This window comes from Phaethon lepturus, unplaced genomic scaffold (assembly GCF_000687285.1).
Source record: "Phaethon lepturus isolate BGI_N335 unplaced genomic scaffold, ASM68728v1 scaffold371, whole genome shotgun sequence".
NCBI lineage: Eukaryota > Metazoa > Chordata > Aves > Phaethontiformes > Phaethontidae > Phaethon > Phaethon lepturus.
The window spans coordinates 9,975-31,909 of record NW_010518288.1 but is presented as its reverse complement, the minus strand read 5'-3'; the positions used below and the strand labels follow the sequence as shown (position 1 = coordinate 31,909).

Below are 21,935 nucleotides of genomic sequence, written 5' to 3'. Positions count from 1 at the left end.
AAAGTGATCCATTTTTTTTTCAAGCCCCAACCCTCTTTCCATCTCTGACCCAGTATCATCTTTGCGATGTGGCGCATTTCCCAAAATGCGTGGGAGAACTGAAAGCCATGTGAAATGCACATCTGAGAGAAACATCAAGAGAGAAACATTTTTGGAGGAGAAAACACACTTCATGAAATGGGGGAGACAGTGAACAGCACCAAAGACCGCAATAAACCTATGCAGCTGTAATGATTCATTCAAAGTAAAAACACCTTAAAGAATATGTATATAGTCCAGCCATATATTAATTCATGTCCAACACACACATAAACAGTACATAGTAATAAACAAGACATTTCTGTAAAAAAATATTCCTCAGCCAAGCACATACAGCCTAAATTTCTGAAGGGGAATCCTCTTCACATGGGTTACACAGAGAAAACTCATTAAAGTTCAAGATTGGAAAATGAGTTAGAAGACTGAAATGCTACAGAGGGCAACACAATGAGGAAAGCAATGTCACTCATTTTACTAAGGCATGTCACGAATCATATATGATGGAGACACTAAACTGTGTTAGCACGAGCAGAGATTCAATATTTTACCATAAGATTAACAATGATCACACCATAAAATGCCCGGTTCTGAGCACCGGCAGTCTTCAACACTTACGTCTTCCCTACCCGCCTGCTCTGAGGTAAGGTTTCCATAAGTAAGCAAATTTACCACATTTCCAAATAAAGGCTCATTTAAGAAACTTGTCTAATGCCAGTGTTCTTTGTGACAGCCCAGGTAGTTTACATCACAATGAAACACCTTCAACAAAAAAAAAGGTGGTGTGGAAGAAGAGTGAGACTGAGGAAAATTTGTCTCTGCAATTACAGCACACTCCTGGGATGTACACTCTTCCTCCATATCTGAGTGGTAACATTACTGGAATAATAATACTGGAACGGAGAGGCACAACTGCTCTTCACAGGTTTAAAAGACTGTTTGGCTCCCCCAAAGCAATTTAGCCCAAATTACTTGGCTCATTAGAAAACAAGAGTGTCAAATCCTAATTTAAATCCACGTCACTCCTTTACGTTATGTTAAATTATCGTAAGACAAAAATCGCAAGAACTATCAATGCTTCAACCCCAAGAAAGAAGCCAATCATCAGGAAAGAGTTCCTTGATTTTCACCCAGGTTGACCACACAGAGAAAGAAAAAAATACATAGAAGTTCTGTTCTTTTTCCTTTCTCTGAAACTAATGGCAAAGGCTACCGTACGGAGTGAGAGAGCCACACACTACTGAAAGGTCAGTCTCTGCCTTGGCAATGCCTGTGGTCTCTAGAAAAAATTTCCTCCTCTCTCTCCTTCAACAAGGACAACCAAAAACTTATTTGAACTGGGTGTCTTAACATGACATTGAAGGAATGACGAGCTATTGTAAGTAATGACATGCAGTCTGCATCTGCACAAGTCTGATTACTAAGCAACAAACAACGGCTGAAAAAATCTTTATGTTCATAACCTTAAAGGACAGAATGCAAGCCCCCAGGTAGAGACATGATACAGGACTACTTTTCTCCTCTTCCTCTACGTAAGTACCTGTTATAAATTCAGTTATCCAGAAAATTATGCTCAGAGGACTCTACAATTCAGGACTGCAGAGCTGCAGAAGTTTCTGCAGAGTAATTCCCACTTCTATAGAACTGTTCTGCAGGATATCAGCTTCCACTAAAAAAATATGATCCTAGTCTTGACAGGATACACACGTCTTTAAAAAGCATGAATTGCATCTAAACTGAGGCACCACCTGATAACCTAAACCAGTAGCCTGGACTTTGGAAGAAATTTGTTTCATCTCAGCTCCTGACTCTTGGGCTCCAGAACTGAATTTCTGGCACTCAGAAAAAAATTCCAAGAATTGACTCTTTTGCTGTGAATTAAACAGCCACCCTTTGTTTAGTTTATTTTCCTTCTGCCTCTTGGTCTGAAAATTTCACCATATTTAAGGAATGCACTGGACTGGAATGCATCATATTAAGCAATGCACTGGACTGATCTGCACAGTTTTGAATGGGGCAAAGCAAGAGATGATTGAAGAACAAAATCTGGAATCCAGCTGTCAGATGTGAGGAGATGGAGGTCTAGACCGACAAGGTAATTCACCTATAGAACAGTTCTGTAGTGGAAACCTGGAAAGATTAGCTAACAGAATTAAGTTGCAAAATCCATCTTTCAGGATACTCACAAAAAGAAGAGTCTACATGTTGCCATGACAACACAATGGAAACTGAAGACTGTGGACCATGTCATGCTGCTTTGAGACCACATTAATAAACTTTTCTCCATACATGATTGTGATAGGAAGTAGTTCACTGAAATATATTACAGTGAGTACACTTAACTAGGATTCACATTTTTTACACTGAACTCAATGATACAGTTGTTTGTTTGTGTAGTCCTAATAAAAGATCTGTATAAGCACTACTCCTATGTGGAATTACATAATAATAGTACATCCTAATAAAAATATTACCAACACAGCATTTGCATGTTTCTGAGGTAAGACACAGAGATGGAACGAGAACAATTTCAAAAGTGACAGAGTATATTAATTGTGCTACAGAACTTGGGGAATTCCTACCAGTAAATTTGATCACACTATGTCTCAGAGTATCCAAGATCTCCTTACAATGTGCGCATACTATAACCGTCTTTTTCAGCAGCCATAATGTAGCAAGCACTGTCTGATTTCTGTCCTAATGCCTGCTGCATTCCTTACTGGATAAGGCAGCTTATTTCCATGAAAACAGAAAATGTGCACAATCTTCTCATAGTTCTGCCTGCTAGTGAGCTAACACTCAGGACATAACAGATATCTCAAATCTGAACCTCCTACACTTGCATGCTCTGTAACTTTGATTCGCAAAGTACACGACCAAAAAAGTTCTATGGAAACATATCTCTTGACTGAGATTTTACGCATGTCAAATTTTATCACTGAATTTTCAGTTTGAGTTCTGTTTCATCTGAATTTTCCTATACAACCTCAAAGCAGAGTCTCAAAATGTTTTCATTTTAAAATCTCAAAAGAAAAAAACTCTTTACATCCTATACTTACTATGAAGAAACAGAAATCTGACTTCACATTTTTTTTTTACATGTCAAAAATTATTTGGTAGAGTTTCATTTCATTTCTTTTTACTACAAGATACTGAGTAGCTAACATGAAAGCAGTTGAGGATGTTTAACACAAGCTTTCAGAGCCTTCCTGCTTCCACAGCTCATCACAACCTCACGGCTGTTACTCTTTTTTTCTTCTAGACTTCAAAGCTAGCTCCAAAACCAAGGTAATCCAAACTCACATTTCTTTGTGTATTGAGGCCTCTCCCAAGGATCTGACACAGAAGGTACAACCCAAACACTGTTTAGTCTATTTCAAACATATTTGTCAAGGTGCCCTGTAACGTACTTGCCCGGAATACTGAAACAGAGCTATTGTGTCATTTCCTTAAATCATAACTACACATGGAGAAAGAACAAGGTCCAAACTGTGCATTCCTGTTCCTTTTCAGGCAAAATATCACGAAATATTTGTAAACAGAATCACAGAACCACTAAGGTTGGAAAGGACCTTCAAAATCATCAAGTCCAACCACTAACCAAACGCCACCATGTCCCCTAAACCATGTCCTGAAGCAATGACAAGAGAATTTATCTCTGACCAAGAAAAGCTCTGTTTTCTAAAACTGAATTTGCAACGGCTTCATGGATAGCTTGGGACAAGATACTTGTCTTTCTCAATGTAACATCTGCAAGACTGGAATAACTTCACTTACTTCACTGGGGTGTTAGAAGAATTAATTTGCTTGTGTTTGCACAGTAATTTTGAAGATGGAAATTGCTATTTAAATGCTAAGTGTCATTTTGTGTAAATAAGCAAAAACTGAACAACTGCACAAATCCAAACAAGACTGACTTACTGCCTCAAATCCTACTTACTGCACACTGATTCTGACATACATTTCTCAGCTTATAAAATGTGTTTACTATACTTGTAAACCAAATATTAACATTTAAAATAAATGTTATTGATGAAGGCATATGGAAACAAATCAAAGTTTTAATCAATCAGGCTTTCCAGGTGTAGCTGCTTTGAAGTCCCCTAATGAAAGCTTTCCTCTGTTTCAAAGTACTGTTTCAACTCCCAGTGGTTTCATATACTCCATAAATCTTCCAAAGACATAATAAAAGAGAATTTGACCTATATTTTTTGTCCATAGCCATTTATTTCTAGTTTCAATATATGGCAAAGAGGCCAAGACCTCTGAAGATACCTTACTAAACCTGAAGAAGCACTCCCTTTTTATTTTATAATAGATTTGTCAGCCTTTTGTTTCCCTTCACTCATACTCATTTCCATCTCCAAATAATGACTCAGTTGCTTCTCATCTCTACAAAGCTGATCTCTTCCCTCTTTTCCTCACTCATAAACAAGAGAATAGAAATTACCCCACTGTACAAGAAACATTAATTACCCAGATACTGGATTGCCCTCCTCCTCCATCTTCTGCTTTAGCCTCAGCTGGAAGAGTCAACGACTAAGACATCACTGCAGAAGTGAGATCTACAGTATTCAGGTAAAATTAAGATGCCAACATTTCTCACAGTTTTGCCATGCTCTTGTTTCAGAAGAAAGCAGACAAATATCAAATTGGGGAATAAGTAACAATTTGCCAGATTATCAAAGCGTTTTCATATCTAGAAGTAAGTCAGAAACTTTAAGTCTCAAGCGTAAGAAAACAACAATTGATAACTTCAGGTGCAATTTAAATACAAAAAAAGGTAATTCATATAATGTAAAACTTTTGTTATTTTGAAGTGAATTTTGTTATTTAAAAAATCCATTTTAAAAAACTAATTAGCTCTACAGAAACTAGCTAATTGTCTTGACCTCTTCCTGCTAGAAGTGATTAGGGTTTTTTTATTCTGTGCTTATAGTTGCGATTTTTTATTTTAGAGATAGTTCAGAAAATTGCTATTTCTGAATTTTTGCATCCTCTATTCTGTCATCAGTCACTAACCTCGAATATTTCCAGTATTAAGTGAAACAGCCAGTTATTTACTATGTAAAATATTTCACATTCAGCACCTTACAGCTTTAACCTAGTGTACAGAAACCCAGTTCTATCGGATTTAAAAGGTTTTTCAAGCATGGAAATCCACTCTCAACAATATTTTACCAAGTGACAGACACAGCTGAATGTGACATAACTGCTTGGTTTTTCACAGTTAACAGGATACGTTTTGTATTCTGCTAAACAAGAGGTGACTGAACAGCAGAAGAGAAGGCTGCTTTTGTCTGCTGCCCTGGCTGCTGTGCTGTGGGACAAGCAAAGCCTTTCAGAGGGAGGAGAACCCACCTCTTCCCCCCAAGCGTGTTAATCTCAAGGGAAGTTCAGGAGCACAGGACAGCGCTGGGAGAAGCATTTCTATTTCTTCTCACTTACCAGACCCGACTGTTCTCTATTTTAAAAGTTATACAAAACTAGTTTATTAGCTTGTATTCTATTATGCACTTTTTCCTACACCTGGGAGGCATGGAGGAGGTGTTGCACTTCACAGGAGAGGGGCTCTGCCTTGTCAGAGGTCAGGTCAGGAGCCAATCGAGAACTTATGGGTGAAGACCAGGAGGCAGACCAACATGCTGTTGTAGTATCCGCTGGAGACATCCTGATCAGGATGAGGCCTGTAAATGAGGTCTTCAAGCAAATCAAGGAAGTCTCAGTTCACAGGCCCTCATCCTAATGGGGGACTTTAACCACACTGATATATTCTGGAAGGATAACACAGCAGGGCACGAGTAATCCAGATTTATGCAGTGCACTGATGACAAGTTCCTGACAAAGATGATCCAAGATTCAATGAGGAAAGGTGCTCTGATGGACCTCTTACTTACAAACAAGGAAAAAATGGTCAGTAGCAGCCTTGGCTGCAGTGACCATGAGACAGTGGAGTTAAGGATTCTGAAAACAGGGAGCAAGGCAAAAACAAGACCACAGCCCTGGATTTCAGGACAGCAGACTAATCTCTTCAGAGATCTGCTTAGAAGAATCCCATGGGATACAGAGAGAAGAGAGTTCCAGGAGAGCTGGTTGATATTCAAGGATCACCTCCTCCAAGCTCAACTCCATTCTGACAAATAGTAAATCAAAGGCAGGAGGTCTGAATGGATGAACAAGGAGTTCCCTGACTGAACTCAGACATAGAAAGGAAGTGTACAAGAGCTGGAAGTAGGGACAGATGATGACCCAGAAGAGTATAAAGATGCTGTCCAGTTGTGCGGAGAGGGGGTTAGGAAAGCCAAGGCTCACTTGAAGTGGAATCTGGCAAAGGACATGAAGGGCAACAAGAAAGGATTCTACAAGCACATAAACAGCAAAAGGAAGAGTAGGGAAAACATGAGCCCACTGCTGAACAGGACAGCAGATCTGGTGGCAAAGGCCACAGAACAGGCTGAGGTACCAAATGCTGCCTTCACCTCAGTCTTTACTGGTAGGAGTGTCTTTCAGGATTCCCAGACCCCTGAGACCAGAGGGAATCTGGAGCAAGGATGACTTACATTTGGTGGAAAAGGACAAGGTTAGGGACCACTTAAACAAACTGGACATAGGAAAGTCCATGGGGTCTCATGAATTGTACCCATGAGAGCAGAGGGAGCTGGCTGATGTCATTGCAATGCCACTCTCAATTACCTCACAAGGGTCATGGTGACTGGGAGAGGTTCTTCAAGACTGGAAGAGAGCAAATGTCAGTCCTCTCTTTAAGAAAGGCAAGAAAGAAGATCTAGGGAACTACTCAGAAGTCAGCCTCACCTCAGTCCTTGGGAAGGTGATGAAGCAACTAATGCTGGAAAGCATTTCCAAATACACAAAGGACAAGAAGGTGATCAGGAATAGCCAGCATGGATTTATGAAGGGGTAATGTCCTGGTTTCAGCCAGGATAGAGTTCATTTTCTTCACAGAAGCTAGTGTGAAGCTATGTTTTGGATTCGGGATGAGAAAATGTTGGTAACGTGCTGAAGTTTTGAGCTGTTGCTTAGTCGTCAACGGTAGTCCAGCTTCTCATGATTGCTGCTAAGTAGTCAGGGACAGCCCAGCTTCTCATGCTGGCCTGCTAGCAAGAAGGCTGGGGCTGCATGGGAAGCTGGGAGGGACAGCTGACCCAGGCTGGCCAAAGACATATTCCATACCATATGATGTCATGCTTGGTGTATAAAGCTGGGACAAAGAAGAAGGAAGGGGTGGAGGGACGTTCAGAGTTATGGCGTCTGTCTGTCTTCCCAAGAAACTATCACACGTGATGGAGCCCTGCTTCCCTGGAGATGGCTGAACTCCTGCCTGCCCATGGGAAACAGTGAATGAATTCCTTATTTTGCTTTGCTTACGCGCATGGCTTTTGCTTTCCCTATTAAACTGTCTTTATCTCAAACCATTAATTTCTTCACTTTTACTCTTCTGATTTTCGCCCCCATCCCACCGTGGGGGAGTGAGCGAGCAGCTGCATGGTGCCTGGTTGCCAGCTGGGGCTAAACCATGACAGGTAATCATGCTTAATCAACCTGATTGCCTTCTACAATGAGGTGACCAGCTTTGTGGAAGAGGGGAGAGCAGTGGATGTTCTTTACCTCCAACTTAGTAAAGCCTTTGACACTGCCTTCTATAACATTCCGATAGATAAGCAAACGATGGGTGAGATAAATGGACAGCAAGGTAGACTCAGAACTGTCTGAAGAGCCAGGCCCTGAGGGTTGTGATCAGTGGCACAAAGTCCCATTGGAGGCAAATCACTAGTGGTATACCCCAGGGGTTGACAGGCCAATACTGTTCAACTTCTTCATTAATTACCTGGACAACGGGAAACAGTGTGCCCTCAGCAAGTTTGCAGATGATGTAAAACTAGGAAGAGCAGCTGATACATCAGATGGGTGTGCTGCCTTTCAGAGGCATCTCTACATTTTTTTTAGCAGGAACGTCATGAAGTTCAATGAAGTCCAGCATCTGGGGAGGAATAACCCCAGGCACCACTGCACACTGAGGACCAGCCAGCTGGAGAGAGAAGGATCTGCAGAGAACAATCTTAAAATTGTGGTGGACAGCAAGATGACCATGAGGTAGCAATGCATCCTCGCAGCAAAGAAGGACAACAGCATCCTGGGCTGCAAAAGGAAGAATGTTGTCAGCAGGCCGATCTGCTCTCTGCTCAGCACTGGTGGGGCCATGTCTGGAGGGGCCAGTTCTGGGTTCCACAGTACAAGAGATGGAGCTACTGGAGAGATTCCAGTGAACAGCCAGGAAAAGGGACATCTTTCATATGGAAAGAGGCTGAGAGCTAAGACTGTTCAGTCTGGAGAAGGCTCAGGGGAGATCTTATGAATGTGTATAAATACTGGATGGGAGGCAATAAAGAAGAGGCAGACAGACTTCTCAGCGGTGCCCACTGACAGGACAAGAGGCAATAGGCACAAACTAAAACATGGGAAATTCCAGCGGAGCACAAAAAAAAAAGTGTTTTTACTGTGAGGGCATTCAAACACAGGCACAGGCTGCCCAGAAAGATTGTGGAATCCCCATTCAGAGAGATATTAAAAACTGGACAGGATCCTGGGCAACTTTCTCTAGGTGACCTTGCTTGAGCAGGGAGGGTGAACCAGATGACCTCAGGAGGTCCCTATCAAGCCCAATGGTTCTGTCATTCTTCCATCCTTCTTTCTCCTTATCCCTTGAAATTCGGTTCTCTGATAGGAAATCTGACTTAGTAAATATTTTCTTTCACACTGAATGCCTTGCTTACATTCAACAGCACACATTTCTACAGAAATCACTTGGAAATAAAAATGGGACTTCATTCTAAACAAATTATTACATGGTCTCAAACACTATATTTGAAATGGCCTTAGCTCATTAAGTCATGCTACAATTTAATTTAAGAGCATACTGTGAATATAAAAATCAAGAAACACACTATACTCTGAGCTAGGCTTGTGGTCTTTGAAAAGTCTCTCAAACACAGTCTTACCTCTACATACTATGAGTACGATTATGTCCACATGTTTGTTCAAGATCTCTCATCGAATACCTGAGGTACATCTGAATGAACACAGTAGCATTAAACCTTTGCACTAAATATACGTCAAAGCTATAGGCAATTATATATACGTGCAGACAGATAAAAACACACAAAATTACACACAGTAATACTGCTTACTGTCAGCTCAGTAGGTAGTCAGAGACATGATTTGATTTTTTAATCTTTTTCAGTTAATTGCTTATTCTGCATAACTGAGGCCTGTTCTTGCCTACAGACATTAGGATCATAGAGAAGTGAGCAAAAAACAGGTCTTGTCCCTTGTATTTATCAATTAATTACCAGATTAAATCAAGATTGAATAAAAAAATGACACTACTATCCTCCAGTACCTTCTCAGTATCTACCTAAGATTGTGGGGGTTTTGATAAAAAAAGGTGCATTTTAAACCTCCTCAACTGATTTCATTGCATAGCATATATTATAGACTAACTAAAGAGTTTTCCACTTTTTATTCTAATCTTATATATCTGCTATCTGACCCATCATGGCAGAATCAAAACATATAGAGAGAGACCAGAGAAAATCTGCATCTCAAAACAATGATGCGCAGAAAATAGAAGCAGCATTCTTGGAAGGGAGTGAAGGAGGGAGGGGAGGAGGGAACCTTTGTAATACATTTCCTTATCTTAAATAGCAATAACGTGTGTAAGAAGCAAAATCCAAATCTGATCTTGTAATAGTGAAATTTAAAAATATATTAATCCACAGTTATTAGGAGACACATTTGATCAAGCCTTAATCCAGAATTCAACTGGGATGTTTGCAGAGTCACACATAGATTGGTACTCTGATTCCTTCATTGCAATGTAAGTATCTAATTCTCCTCCAGTGAAATAAATGGGAGACGTTCCAAAACAATCAATAGAAGTTGGATGGGATCCATACAGAACAATATTAAAGACCAAGGAGTCTACTCCGTGCTGCAGATTGATTGTTTTTAACTACAGAAAATATATGTGCAAAAAACCTAAGCCTGAAAGATCCCTACCTACCATTTTTTCTGTCACAAAGAGTAAAGTCAGGGCCCTGAATTTCAGGAAAGCAAAATTCCAGCTCTTCAAGGAGTTAATCAATAGGACTCCCTGGGTAACTGCCCTCAGGGACAAGGGAGCAGAACAGAGCTGGCAGATCTTTAAGGACACTTTCCACGGAGCACTAGAGCTCTTGATCCCCAGATGTAAGAAATCAGGAAAGGAAGGCAAGAGATTCACACAGATGAGTCGAGACCTGCCGAGCAAACTAAAGGGCAAGAAGCAAATGCCCAGGCAGCGGAAGCAGGGACAGGTGTCCTGAGAGGGGTACAGGGACACTGCCCAGTTGTGTAGGGATGGGGTCAGAGGGCTAAGATGCAGCTGCAGATGAACTTGGCAAGGAATGGAAAGAATAATAAGAAGGGCTCCTGCAGGTATGTCAGCCAGAAAAGGAAGGTCAAAGAAAGCATACCCCCACCATGAGCAAGACTGGCAAACTGGCAACAACAGATGAGGAGAAAGCTGAGGTACTCAGTGACTTCTTTGCCTCCATCTTCACTGGCAGTGTCTTTTCCCACACCTCTCAACTTGATGGACTGCAAAACAGGGACTGGAGGAGCAAAGTCCCTCCCACTGTAAGAGGAGATCAGGTTTGAGAGCACCTGAGGAACATGAACATGAACAAGTCTATGGGACCTGACGAGATGCATCCCAGAGTCCAGAGGGAATTGGCTGATGTAGTCGCCAAGCCACTCTCCATGATACCTGAAAAGACCTGGTGAGGTCCCTGGTGACTGGAAAACGGAAAATATTGTACCCATTTGTAAAAAGTGTAGCAAGGAGGACCCTGGGAACTACTGACCTGTCAGCCTCACCTCTGTGCCTGGGAAGATCATGGAGCAGATCCTCCCAGAAGCTATGCTAAGGCACATAGAGGACAGGGAGGTGACTTGAGACAGCCAGCAAGGGCAAGTCCTGCTTGACCAACCTAGTGGCCTTCTATGATAGAGTGACCACACCAGTGAACAAGGGAAGAGCTATGGATGTTGTCTGTCTGGACTTCTGTAAGGCCTCCAACACCATCTCCCACAGCGTCCTTCTCTCTAAATTGGAGATATGGATTTGACGGGTGGACTGTTGGGTGGATGAGGAATTGGTTGGATGGTCACATCCAGAGGGTAGTGGTCAATGGCTCACAGTGTCCAGATGGAGATTGGTGACGAGTCATGTCCCTCAGGGGCCCATACTGGGACAAGTACTCTTTAGTATCTTTGTCAATGACACAGAGAGTGGGAACAAGTGCACCCTCAGCAAGTTGACAGCAGATGACACCAAGATGGGGTACAGTTCACACACCTGAGGGACAGGATGCCATCCAGTGGGACCTAGACAAGCTCGAGGAATGGGCCCATGTGAACCTCATGAGGTTCAACAAGGCCAAGTGCAGGGTCCTGCACCTGGGTGGGGACACGTCCTGGTATCAGTACAGGCTGGGGGGATGAAGGGATTGAGAGCAGCCCAGCTGAGAGGGACTTGGGGGTACTGGTGGATGCAAAGCTCGACATAAGCCAGCAATGTGCACTCGCAGCCCAGAAGGCCAACCGTATCCTGGGCTGCATCCAAAGCAGTGTGGCCAGCAGGTCAAGGGAGGGGATTCTGCCCCTCTACTCCACTCTGGTGAGACCCCACCTGCAGCACAGCATCCAGCTCTGGAGCCCTCAGCACAGGAAAGACATGGACCTGTTGGAGCAGGTCCAGAGAAGGGCCACTAAAATGATCAGAGGGATGGAACGCCTCTCCTGTGAGGACAGGCTGAGAGAGTTGGGGTTGTTCAGCCTGGAGAAGAGAAGGCTCCGGGGAGACCTTATTGCAGCCTTCCACTACTTTAAGGGGGTGTATAAGAAAGATGGGGACAGACTTTCTGGCAAGGCCTATAGCGATAAGACAAGGGGGAATGGTTTTAAACTAAAAGAGGGCAGATTCATACTAGATATAAGGAAGACATTTTTCACCATGAGGGTGGTGAAACACCAGAACTGGTTACGCAGAGAGGTGGCAGATGTCCCATTCCTGGAAACATTCAGGGTCAGGTTGGACGGGGCTCTGAGCAACCTGGTCTAGTTGAAGATGTCCCTGTTCACTGCAGGGGGGTTGGACTGGATGACCTTTAAAGGTCCCTTCCAACCCAAACTATTCTATGATTCCATGAAAATAGTCACACATGCAAACAATATAAAAATACACCTGGAAAAAATACTGATGCAAACCTTTTTTCTTTTTTTTTCTTTTTTTTTTTTAACACAGGCATCAGAAAATACCATTTTTTCTATACATCTTTTAAAAATGCTGTGTTTTAAATATATCATTAAGTCACTTTTCAGACAACTTCCAAAAAACAGTCTTCCTGCTTGAATTTTTATTTTTACACTTAGTCCTGCCTAAATGTTCATGGAAAGAGAAACCAGTTCTACCTGCAGGCTCATGAAACAAGTCTGAAAGTATCTCCTCATCATATTTTTCAAAGGGTATTTTAAAACACTCACCAGTTTGCCACCAGTGGTCCAAGACAGGTACCTTGAAGACCTTTTTTGACCATTCTAGTGTGTCCACATCACAGTGCTCACCAGCTACAAATAATGTTCTGAACCTTTAAATAAAAATAAAAAAGTATATATCTTGATCTGGATGGGGAAAGGAAAACAAGAAAACAAATTCAATAAATGTCTGTGGTTGGTTTCCCAGATGAGATAACAAGAACAGGGGAAGGAGGACTCTTACTCCTTTTATGCTTCATCCTACTGAGTAAAAATTAGAATCTTAGCACTATTAATTTATGCTACTTAAAATATCATGTAAAAGAAGCTTTATTTTCAGAATGCAAAGACCTGGTAGACCAGTGGCAAGCAACTGTCACTGGAAGGGAAAAATAATTAAATGCTCTGTACACAGGAACTAGGTAGATATCCGTTAGGCAAAACATAAGATTGAAATACCAAAAAAGGGTCAGAAAGAGTTATGAGAAAAATTAGTAAAGAAATAGTGAGGACCAAAAGGAAATACCTGTAGCATAACTCTTACTTTTAAGTTGTTAATAATGTTCCATTTAAACAGATTTTAGTATTTTGCGAGCTGTTGAGTTACCTTTTTATACGCCTTTGGAAATGAGTTTTGGGGAAAGAATGGGACCTAAAGCCATTTTCCTGTGGAGAGGCTGGCTATATATACATTAAAAAAAAAAAAAAGTAGATGATACTAAATAATGCCAATCACAGAACAACATTCAGCAGTGCTGAATTCGTACTAGAATTTAGCTCCTTTCACTGGACGTGCTGCAGCCAGCTTTGGCAAAGACGACATGCAACGCCTGGCAGTTTTGACAGATGTGATTTGCATGTTTGTACCATTAAATTAGGTAGCACTATATAACTGGGTATTAAACCCATACAGTCTTTAACCTCATAATCTTTTATCGGATGTTTAGTCACACTTTATTGTCCTTTATTAAGCATTACAAGTTCACTTCATGCCCTGTTTAAAATTATAAGATCCTCTATGTCAATGGTAGCTTTCTCTAAATATGACTGCCAGTGGTCAGAAGCTAGACATTAGTGTACATTACTGCATGCTGCTAGGGATTTGATCTTTCTAACACTTGCACAGTAGATTTATTCATGTCATAGCAGATTTTTTGCACTTATTTCCTAACAAGAGACTTAAAGTCCTGTTAAATTGCATATAAACTCACGGATACTCATGACACTGGACAGACAATGTCACCTAGTAAGAAGATACTAAAAAGAAGAATCATTTACAATCGTACCTCACACCTCCAAGCAAATAAGCAACTCTCTTTAGGTAGAAACACAGAACGTTGAATTCAGATTCATGATGAACAGGTGAAAATGAATGGCCAACTATACTCAGATGAACCGTTGATCTATATTCAATTCTTTATTATTAGTCTGTGTCATGACAGCATGGTTTCTTGGTATTTATCTTACTTGGCTCTTATTATCAAAAACATATGTCTATCCTGAACTAGTCCTCTAGGCTTCTTCTATAGTCCACAAAGAACAAGAGGCAACTTTACAGAGTAATTTACCTTGAAGAGACTCAAAAGGGTAAGGTTTATTTCTTACATAACAAAATGTCCTGGTTTCAGCTGGGATAGAGTTAATTTTCTTCCCAACAGCTGGTATAGTGCTGTGTTTTGAATCTGGAATGAAAATAATGTTGATAATGTACTGATGTTTTCAGTTGTTGCTAAGCAGTCAAGGACTTCAGCTTCCCATGCTCTGGGCTGCCAGCGAGAAGGTGGGGGTGCACGGGAAGCTGGGAGGGGACATGGGCAGGACAGCTGACCCAGGCTGGCCAAAGGGGTATTCCATACCATGGGATTTCATGCTCAGTATATAAACTGGGGGAGTTGGCCAGGGAGGGCCGCTGCTTGGGAACTGGCGGGGCGTCGGTCAGTGGGTGGTGAATAATTGCATTATTTTGTATATTATTATTATTATCCCTTCCTTTTCTGTTCTATTAAACTGTCTTTGTTTTAATGCATGAATTTTACTTTTTTTTTTTTTTTTCCAAGATCCTCTCCCCCATCCCATTGGGAGGGGGTGGGAAGTGAGTGAACACCTGTGTGGTGTTTAGCTGCCTGCTTGGTTAAACCACTACACAAAACCAAAATAAAAAAAAAAAAATAATCCAAGGCCCTAGAGCAATGCTAACTAACACACTAAGGTACAGTATTGAGACTTTGTTAAGTTACTGTTTAAAAAGATAGCATTAGATACAGCTATTAGATTATTGCATTATAACTTGGAAGCGATGTTCCTGCATCTCAGAAAAAGGACAATTTTTGCCTGACACTTTGGACATTCTTACTTTGCTGTGCACTTAAACATGCTCCTATTTAAGCAAGATATTGAAACAGAAATCATCTATTTGGAAAATAACCAAAAAACCAGAGGGAAATTTAAGACATAACATTTCTGGTTTCATTTTACAGATAAATCACAATGGAAAACTGCACCTCCTTTGCCAGAAGGCTAGTGTGGCAATCTGAAACACTTCAGCCGCATTAATGCCTGTTCGTAATCACCAGGTGCAATCATGCCACAAGGCATAATGTGAATTCTGAACGCAGAGCTCCTGTACACATGCCCTATTGCTACAGACCAAAGAATTTGCTTCCACTCTGTAGTATCCACAGGGTGGGTGGGCTCATGCCTTCCCTCTCCCAGATCCTCTCTACTCGGCATCTGACCAACAAAGACAGCACTTTCATTTTACCCAGAGATGCAATTCAAGACCTCAAAGAGTTGAGGCAAGAAAGGAACGATAAGAGGCAAACACAGATTCAGATGCCATATCAGAAGAACTCTGTTTACTAGCAAATAACCTCTTTCTCTCTTCAAGTGAGAGCATACAGGTATACTCACGCTACAAGTGACTAAACATTTCATGAACAGCCTGTCATGCCAAGAGAAACTGAAGAGACACTCTGCCAAGTACTGCATCAATCCTTTGAGGCTTCAGAGATGACAGAATGCCAAACTAAGATATGAACAGAGCTTCATGTGGCCTAACATCAGATCCTGGAATTAAAAATATTTCTTCAAAATGTCCCCTTGTTAGGACTGCAGCACGCTCTACCACAGCCAGCTCAATGTCAGCGACATTTTGTTTCACTTCAAGTCTTCACACAGTCCATTATGTATGAAGTATGAAGACAACTGCTGAACAAAGGACTTGACTCTTGTCCTTCAGCAATGGACACAAACTGCATTGATTTTGTAAAACCTGTAGATTTGTGGTCATAAAAAGAGAACTCTTAGATACAGTGGGCATGCAATAAATTTCACTTCAGAGGCATGTAATTTAGAAAGAAAACTATGAGATTCATCCTTCCACGTAGATGAAATCCAGAAAGCAACTTAGGAAATTATAAGAAAAGTCAGAGCGGGTTACTCAAGGGTGTCAGAAATGAGAAAGAGAAATGCACAGATCAGCCTGTGTGACCACAGAACTGGGAATACCTCTAAGAAGAAACCTAAAGATTGACTTCTCACCTAGAGACCACAGATATCCCGTAACAAGGCTGCCGAAACAAAAAAGCATACTTTGAATATTCACACTCCATTCCTCTCCAGAGGACAGGCACACCCCGTTAGCATGAAGGGCAGCATCTCACAGTGTAAGGACCAGTGACCTACTTGCTGGTAGATGCAAGGCAGGAGAATGTACAGAGTAAACCTACATCTGGAGACAACATAAGTAAAACTCGGGATGAAACATCATGAAGTGCAATAAGCCATGTGCCCTAAAATTGAACAGAGTTTTTTTCACAGTGACACTTGGCCTAGACATCAAAAATTTGATGAATTTATTTCTTTTAGATCCATTTACATATCCGTAGTTTGAATATACGAAAAGCAACTTCCACAAGCACAAGTTACTGGGAACTCTAATCGCTAAGGTAGGGACTCCTGCATCAGCTAAAAATAACAACCTGAGAATGGTCTTATCTGTGAACTAAGCAGAAGTAACAACCCTAGAGGTAGCTATAATAATAACTTTGATATACAAAAATCAACTTACTGCAGATCTAGTTACAAACTTATGAAACTCAGAAGATCTTGAAAAATGTTACCATGTTGAACTTGAATATGCAGATGAAAGAACTCAACATCCTTAATTTCAGAACACTGTTTCTGCCCACTCTCCTTTCTGACACCCCAAGATGGCTTGGAGCAGCTTCCTTCTTGGAAGAGAAGGCAGGGGGTCAAATGTATAAGCAGTTTTCACATCAAAGCACAGTTTTCTGTACTTATAAATTTACAACATCATTTTGGTAAACTGCTTTCTGAGTACACCTCCCACATTAGAAGATAATGATTATAATGATTGTGACCCCAATCCCCATCTTGCACCTGAATGCTTTTTATTGTAAAGCACAAGCCATTGCTGATAATTACAGTTAATAGCTAACTAGGAGTCATAACACAAATAAAAGTTTATGACAGAAGTGAAGAAAATATTGTGGATGTAAAAACCACAAACATGTATTTTATGAAAAGTTTTTTAAGACTCACGTTGACATGCAGGGCACTCCTGCTATATGGATTGTTCTGTAATTAGGCATGCTAAACACAACTTTTCAGCTATCATGTAAAAATTCAATTTATGAATTCCTTAACCTGCTTCATACACTGCTGAAAAACTCTGTTAAGTGTCCTTGTTTTAAAAATAGGGCTATTAAAACACCAAGAATTTAAAAGACTTGACAAAAAAGTTAAGACATCATGTTATTCCCTGAGTCAAAACCAGAATGCCTCTCTTCTGAATTGCCAGCTTTAATAATCAGATTTAATAATACACAGGCTCAAGAGCAATCTTATGTTGCAAGAAGGAGAGGGATTAGCTCTTTGGCAAATTTACAGCGCAAAACCATCAAAAAGAATACCAGAGCAAAGTGCCACAAGCCTAACAAAGTGTAATACTATGGATTTATTTTCTCCTATCAAACAGCATAGCAAGAGAGATGGCAATGGTTATAAAATGTCCCACTCTGAACAATTTTGTAACAGTCCACTTAAAACTTCAAAGCATGTCAATGCACCTGTTACTACTATCATCTATCACTGCAATGCAGTTAATGGGAAAAAAGATCTTAAAACCTCTCTGTTAAATATGTCATAAGCCATTCTTCTGAAAACCTAAATTCTTAACATAAAGTTCAGTGCAAACAAGCTTTTAGGCCCTATTCAGGAGTCCAGCAGAGCGGACTTGAAGTATCACCTATAGATCAAGATCCCTAATGGCCCTGACACAATCTAAATTGTTCAATACAGCATGTAGATTTTGTTGTCACTCCAAGCACAAAAGAAATCACATCTCCAAATCATTTCCCAAAAGCAGGAGTGTTCACATGGATAATAATATGAGCTGCACTTTTCCAGATTAAAAGTTCACGAAAGTGTTTTTAATTCTGGAATGCATACACCAGTCTCTTTCTGGCAAAGAAAAACTCTATCTGCATCATGTTAAAGAAGCTTTTTCGCCTGAAAAGACAGCGAGGAAGGTTCATTTGTGCTTCTTAAACTCGAAACAAAGAACTCTTACTAATTCTTAATGCACCCGCAGACTGCAGACACCTAAACATGTTAAATAAATAAATAATATTTTCAGGTCTTCTGATTTTTCTCCATTGATGTGTGTGCTTGTTTTCCTTCCTGAACAGATTTTACCTTAGTCATGTGGATCCAAGCACTGGAGGTTTGGGTGACAGTCAGAGAGACACAAAACACACCTGAGCTGCAGCTCAGCTCCTGATGAAGGGGATGACGGGGAGCTCCACAAAGGCTCTTCATAAACACAGCTCAGGACTGCAACAGGAATGGCCATACACGATCTACAGCAGCACAGAATAGGAGGTGGCAGGCAGAACTGCATAACGAACTTCAATTGTCCTGAATTCTGCATCTTAATCACGTATCCTCTAGTAGCATGTGCAAGATACCAATTATATGAGAAAATACTTTGTTCTAACAGTTTTGAATTTGCTACTTTAATTTCAAATCCTCTTGTTCCTGTTATGAGACTGAAAATGGGAGTTTCTAATCTACTTTATATTCATTACTTCTGCACAGTTTTTATGCAGTCTCATATTTCTTTCTAAAGCAAGCATTAATATCTGGTATCAGATGAACAAGCTAGAATCTCTAGATTCTTGATATAAAATGGCAGAACATTCACAATTGACCAGAAGTCAAGAAAGCCAAGTAAGCTATGAGACACAAACATTACTTATATGTTAATCTAAACTGCTGAGCTGTTATCCCATTTCATGCAAAACTGTCAGTTGTCAGTAATTTGGAAATCAGACCTAGCCAGTTCATAACAAGTCAATTAAAGGATGAAGTGTGATTCCAAATATGAGAAGAGTTAATGGCTCAGTGTTACGGAGTTACCCCATGAAGATGAGAACAGATTCCAAAATCTGAACAGAATATGCTCAGGTACATGAGGGTCATAGAACTTGGACGTTACTTGTTTTTCAAACACAACAGGCAGCAATATGATCAGACAGCCTGCTTAGCAGCACTGTGTGTTGTCAAAGGCCAGGTCTTCAGATCCTCTAGCAATATGTGGCTCAACATAGGTTGAACTGTTTTAACCTACAGTATTTAAACATCCCTTTTCCTGTTAAGCATTAGCCGTGTTTAAGACATTTGACATATTTTGTGTCAAACAAATTTCAAGATTTGACTCCAATAGCCAACAAGGAACTTGAAGCACACGCGCTAGAACTTTTGGAAACCTTACATACAATTTTGTGCATGGGCCAGTGAGGCCAGCATCAGTTCTTAACAGAAATTTAACTTACGTCATTTCAAAAGAATGCAAGTCTGCTTATAATTCAGTTTACTCCTGTAAATCAAGTGCTCCCTTGTATACTAGAAGCTGGAATTGCCTACCAACTCTGTACCTTATCAGTAATTGTCTTTTAAGAGGATTTTTAAAAAGTGACATTGACCTTTATCAGTTTTTTAATAGAATTTTTCAGGAATGAAATGTACCATGGTGGAAACCTCTTTCAGGACTGCATTCCTGGACATGTGTTTCAGAGTCTCTAGAGTAAGTAAGGATATATCCTAGCCCAGGCAGCAGAAAGACATCTCATTTCAAAGATTCTGCACCATGTAACAGAGAAGAAAGCATCATAGATCAAGTAAATGAATGAAAAGTAACACTGATTTCAAACTGAAAGATAGAATTCAATTGACCTTGGATGGAAAAGTCACCTGGAAATTCTAATCACCCGTTGGACTCCATTTCTTAACAACTGCAACTACGAGATATTAAATGCTGCACTAGAGAGTTTAGTATAGAGAAGTCATGTACCAGGGAATGACATGGCCCAAAGCTGAGTGAATCATGAGACAACTAAATCTGCAGACAAATGGAGAAGATCATTAGCCATGCACTGAATAGGAATGATGAAGTACCTTTTTACATCTGGAGCAACTGACATCAGCAAGAAAACTCTTATCTGGAATTCTCATTTGGCCAGAAAATGTGACAACTTACAGAGCAGGTTAGCAGATTTTCCACTAAATTAATACCCTAAAGACAGACTAAGTCATTTTACTTATTGCCTAAAAAATGCTGAAGAGCAGCAATTAAATTTTCTAGCATCTGAATCACTTTCTTGTCAATAAACATCATAGAAGAATAGTGCATTAGGGTCTCAAATGAGCTTGTTTCCTATTTCAAGGAGGAGTAAGAATTGATGATAGCACTCAGACAGAAGAAAGTAATGTAACGAAAACCTCAGGAATAAATCCAGCTTACTAATAAAATAAAATTTTCCTAAGCTATTAAGAATGTAGAGGTCTAATGAAGCTACATGGATTTGCATCTTCCTCTTCTCTTTGGACAAGTGTCATAAAAGATGTCTTATGACTGAATATTGCCTACACAGTCTGACACAGTACTTGTTTGATGCTGAGCAAATTATTCAACTTCAAGATCAGATGGGGTACAAAACCAAAAATTTTTCGTTTTTAGAATGTTTGTCGTAAGATACAAAAACTTGGTCTGTTGAAGTACTAAACACTCACAGTTGCAATTCAGTGTGAGGAGCATTTTATTGATCCAATGCTACTAACGCATTTTAACCATATAATGCTAAGAACTCTGAAATAGCAGTAGTTTAGTGGCTCAGACTGAATAGTCAAAACTAATAGAAGACTTTGACCTTAATCTCTCTATGCTTCAGCTTCCCATCTGCAAAATACAGATAATACCACTCTCTCTCCTCACAGCGGATTTGTGAGGATGAACTCAGTCATGATTTTGAAGCATGCAGATAGTATAGGATAAACACCTTAAAAACAGTATGAGGTAGCAAATAGCTCAGTCTTTGGAGCACAGAACTATAAGCAGTAATTAACTTATGGGGAAATAAACAAAACATTGACTAGCTGCTGATTAAACGAACAATAAAGATCCTGTGCACTCAGTGAAATGAGAGGTCATTGGGAAAACAGTACCCAGTACAGGATCACGTAATCCAAGACTGTATTACAGGGTATAAGCACAGTGGAGTAAAATTAAGGTTGAGCAAGCAATCCTAACTCAGTAAGAGCTCTTAACCTTAGAGTTGTAATCTTTTTAACAGCTTTTATCTCCTCCAAAGTATCAATATAAATTTACAAGCAAATACAGGTACACCTTAATTGTCAAGAACACATTTGATTCTTCTATACAGAGGTGGGCAAAGCCACAGACACTCTGCTATTCTTAGTTCATCCAGCCTGTTTCTGTAAGAAACTGCTTTCAGTGTATCCTTAGTTCACCTTTTCAGAGAGTACTGCTTTCCCAAGGCTGCCTCAGGGTCCTGCTGACGGATTGCTCTAATTGCTGTTGGTGAAGTAAAGGCGGCAGCTACTTCATGCTCTGCTAGCACGCGGAAATAGGCACCAGCATCTGGCGTTCCCACAGGCTTCCCCTACGGAGAGAATAATTTAAAATGTCACAGGATAAAAATACTTCATAATTCCTTGACAGTTCAAGGCTTGAACATGTAACAGTAGCAGTAACACAGCAACAGAAATAATTTCAAGCAAGACTTCAAAGAAGGCTTTGTTAAAAATAATAATACTGTGAGTGTATTCACTTGTAGAAACATATTCACAAGTTTTGAGCACAATCTCTCACATGAACGCAGCACACACTACCCACTACTTAAGAAAATACGACAAATGTACATGGGAATGAAGAGACAGCCACAAAGAGCTGTTATTACACTGGCAGCAGCGGGAGGCGTGTC

General features: G+C 40.4%; 1 protein-coding gene across 1 annotated transcript in view; it reads right to left on the bottom strand.

The window, feature by feature from the left end:
* ACSS3 (acyl-CoA synthetase short-chain family member 3) overlaps positions 1–21,614 on the bottom strand; it is a gene marked incomplete at its 5' end in the record, with an annotated part of 51,572 nt that extends 29,958 nt beyond the window's left edge. The window contains 2 exons of the mRNA XM_010296657.1: positions 12,640–12,743; positions 21,463–21,614. Of these exons, the coding sequence (XP_010294959.1) occupies positions 12,640–12,743; positions 21,463–21,614 (256 nt within the window). The remainder of the gene's footprint in view (positions 1–12,639; positions 12,744–21,462) is intronic.
* Positions 21,615–21,935: the final 321 nt, after the last annotated feature.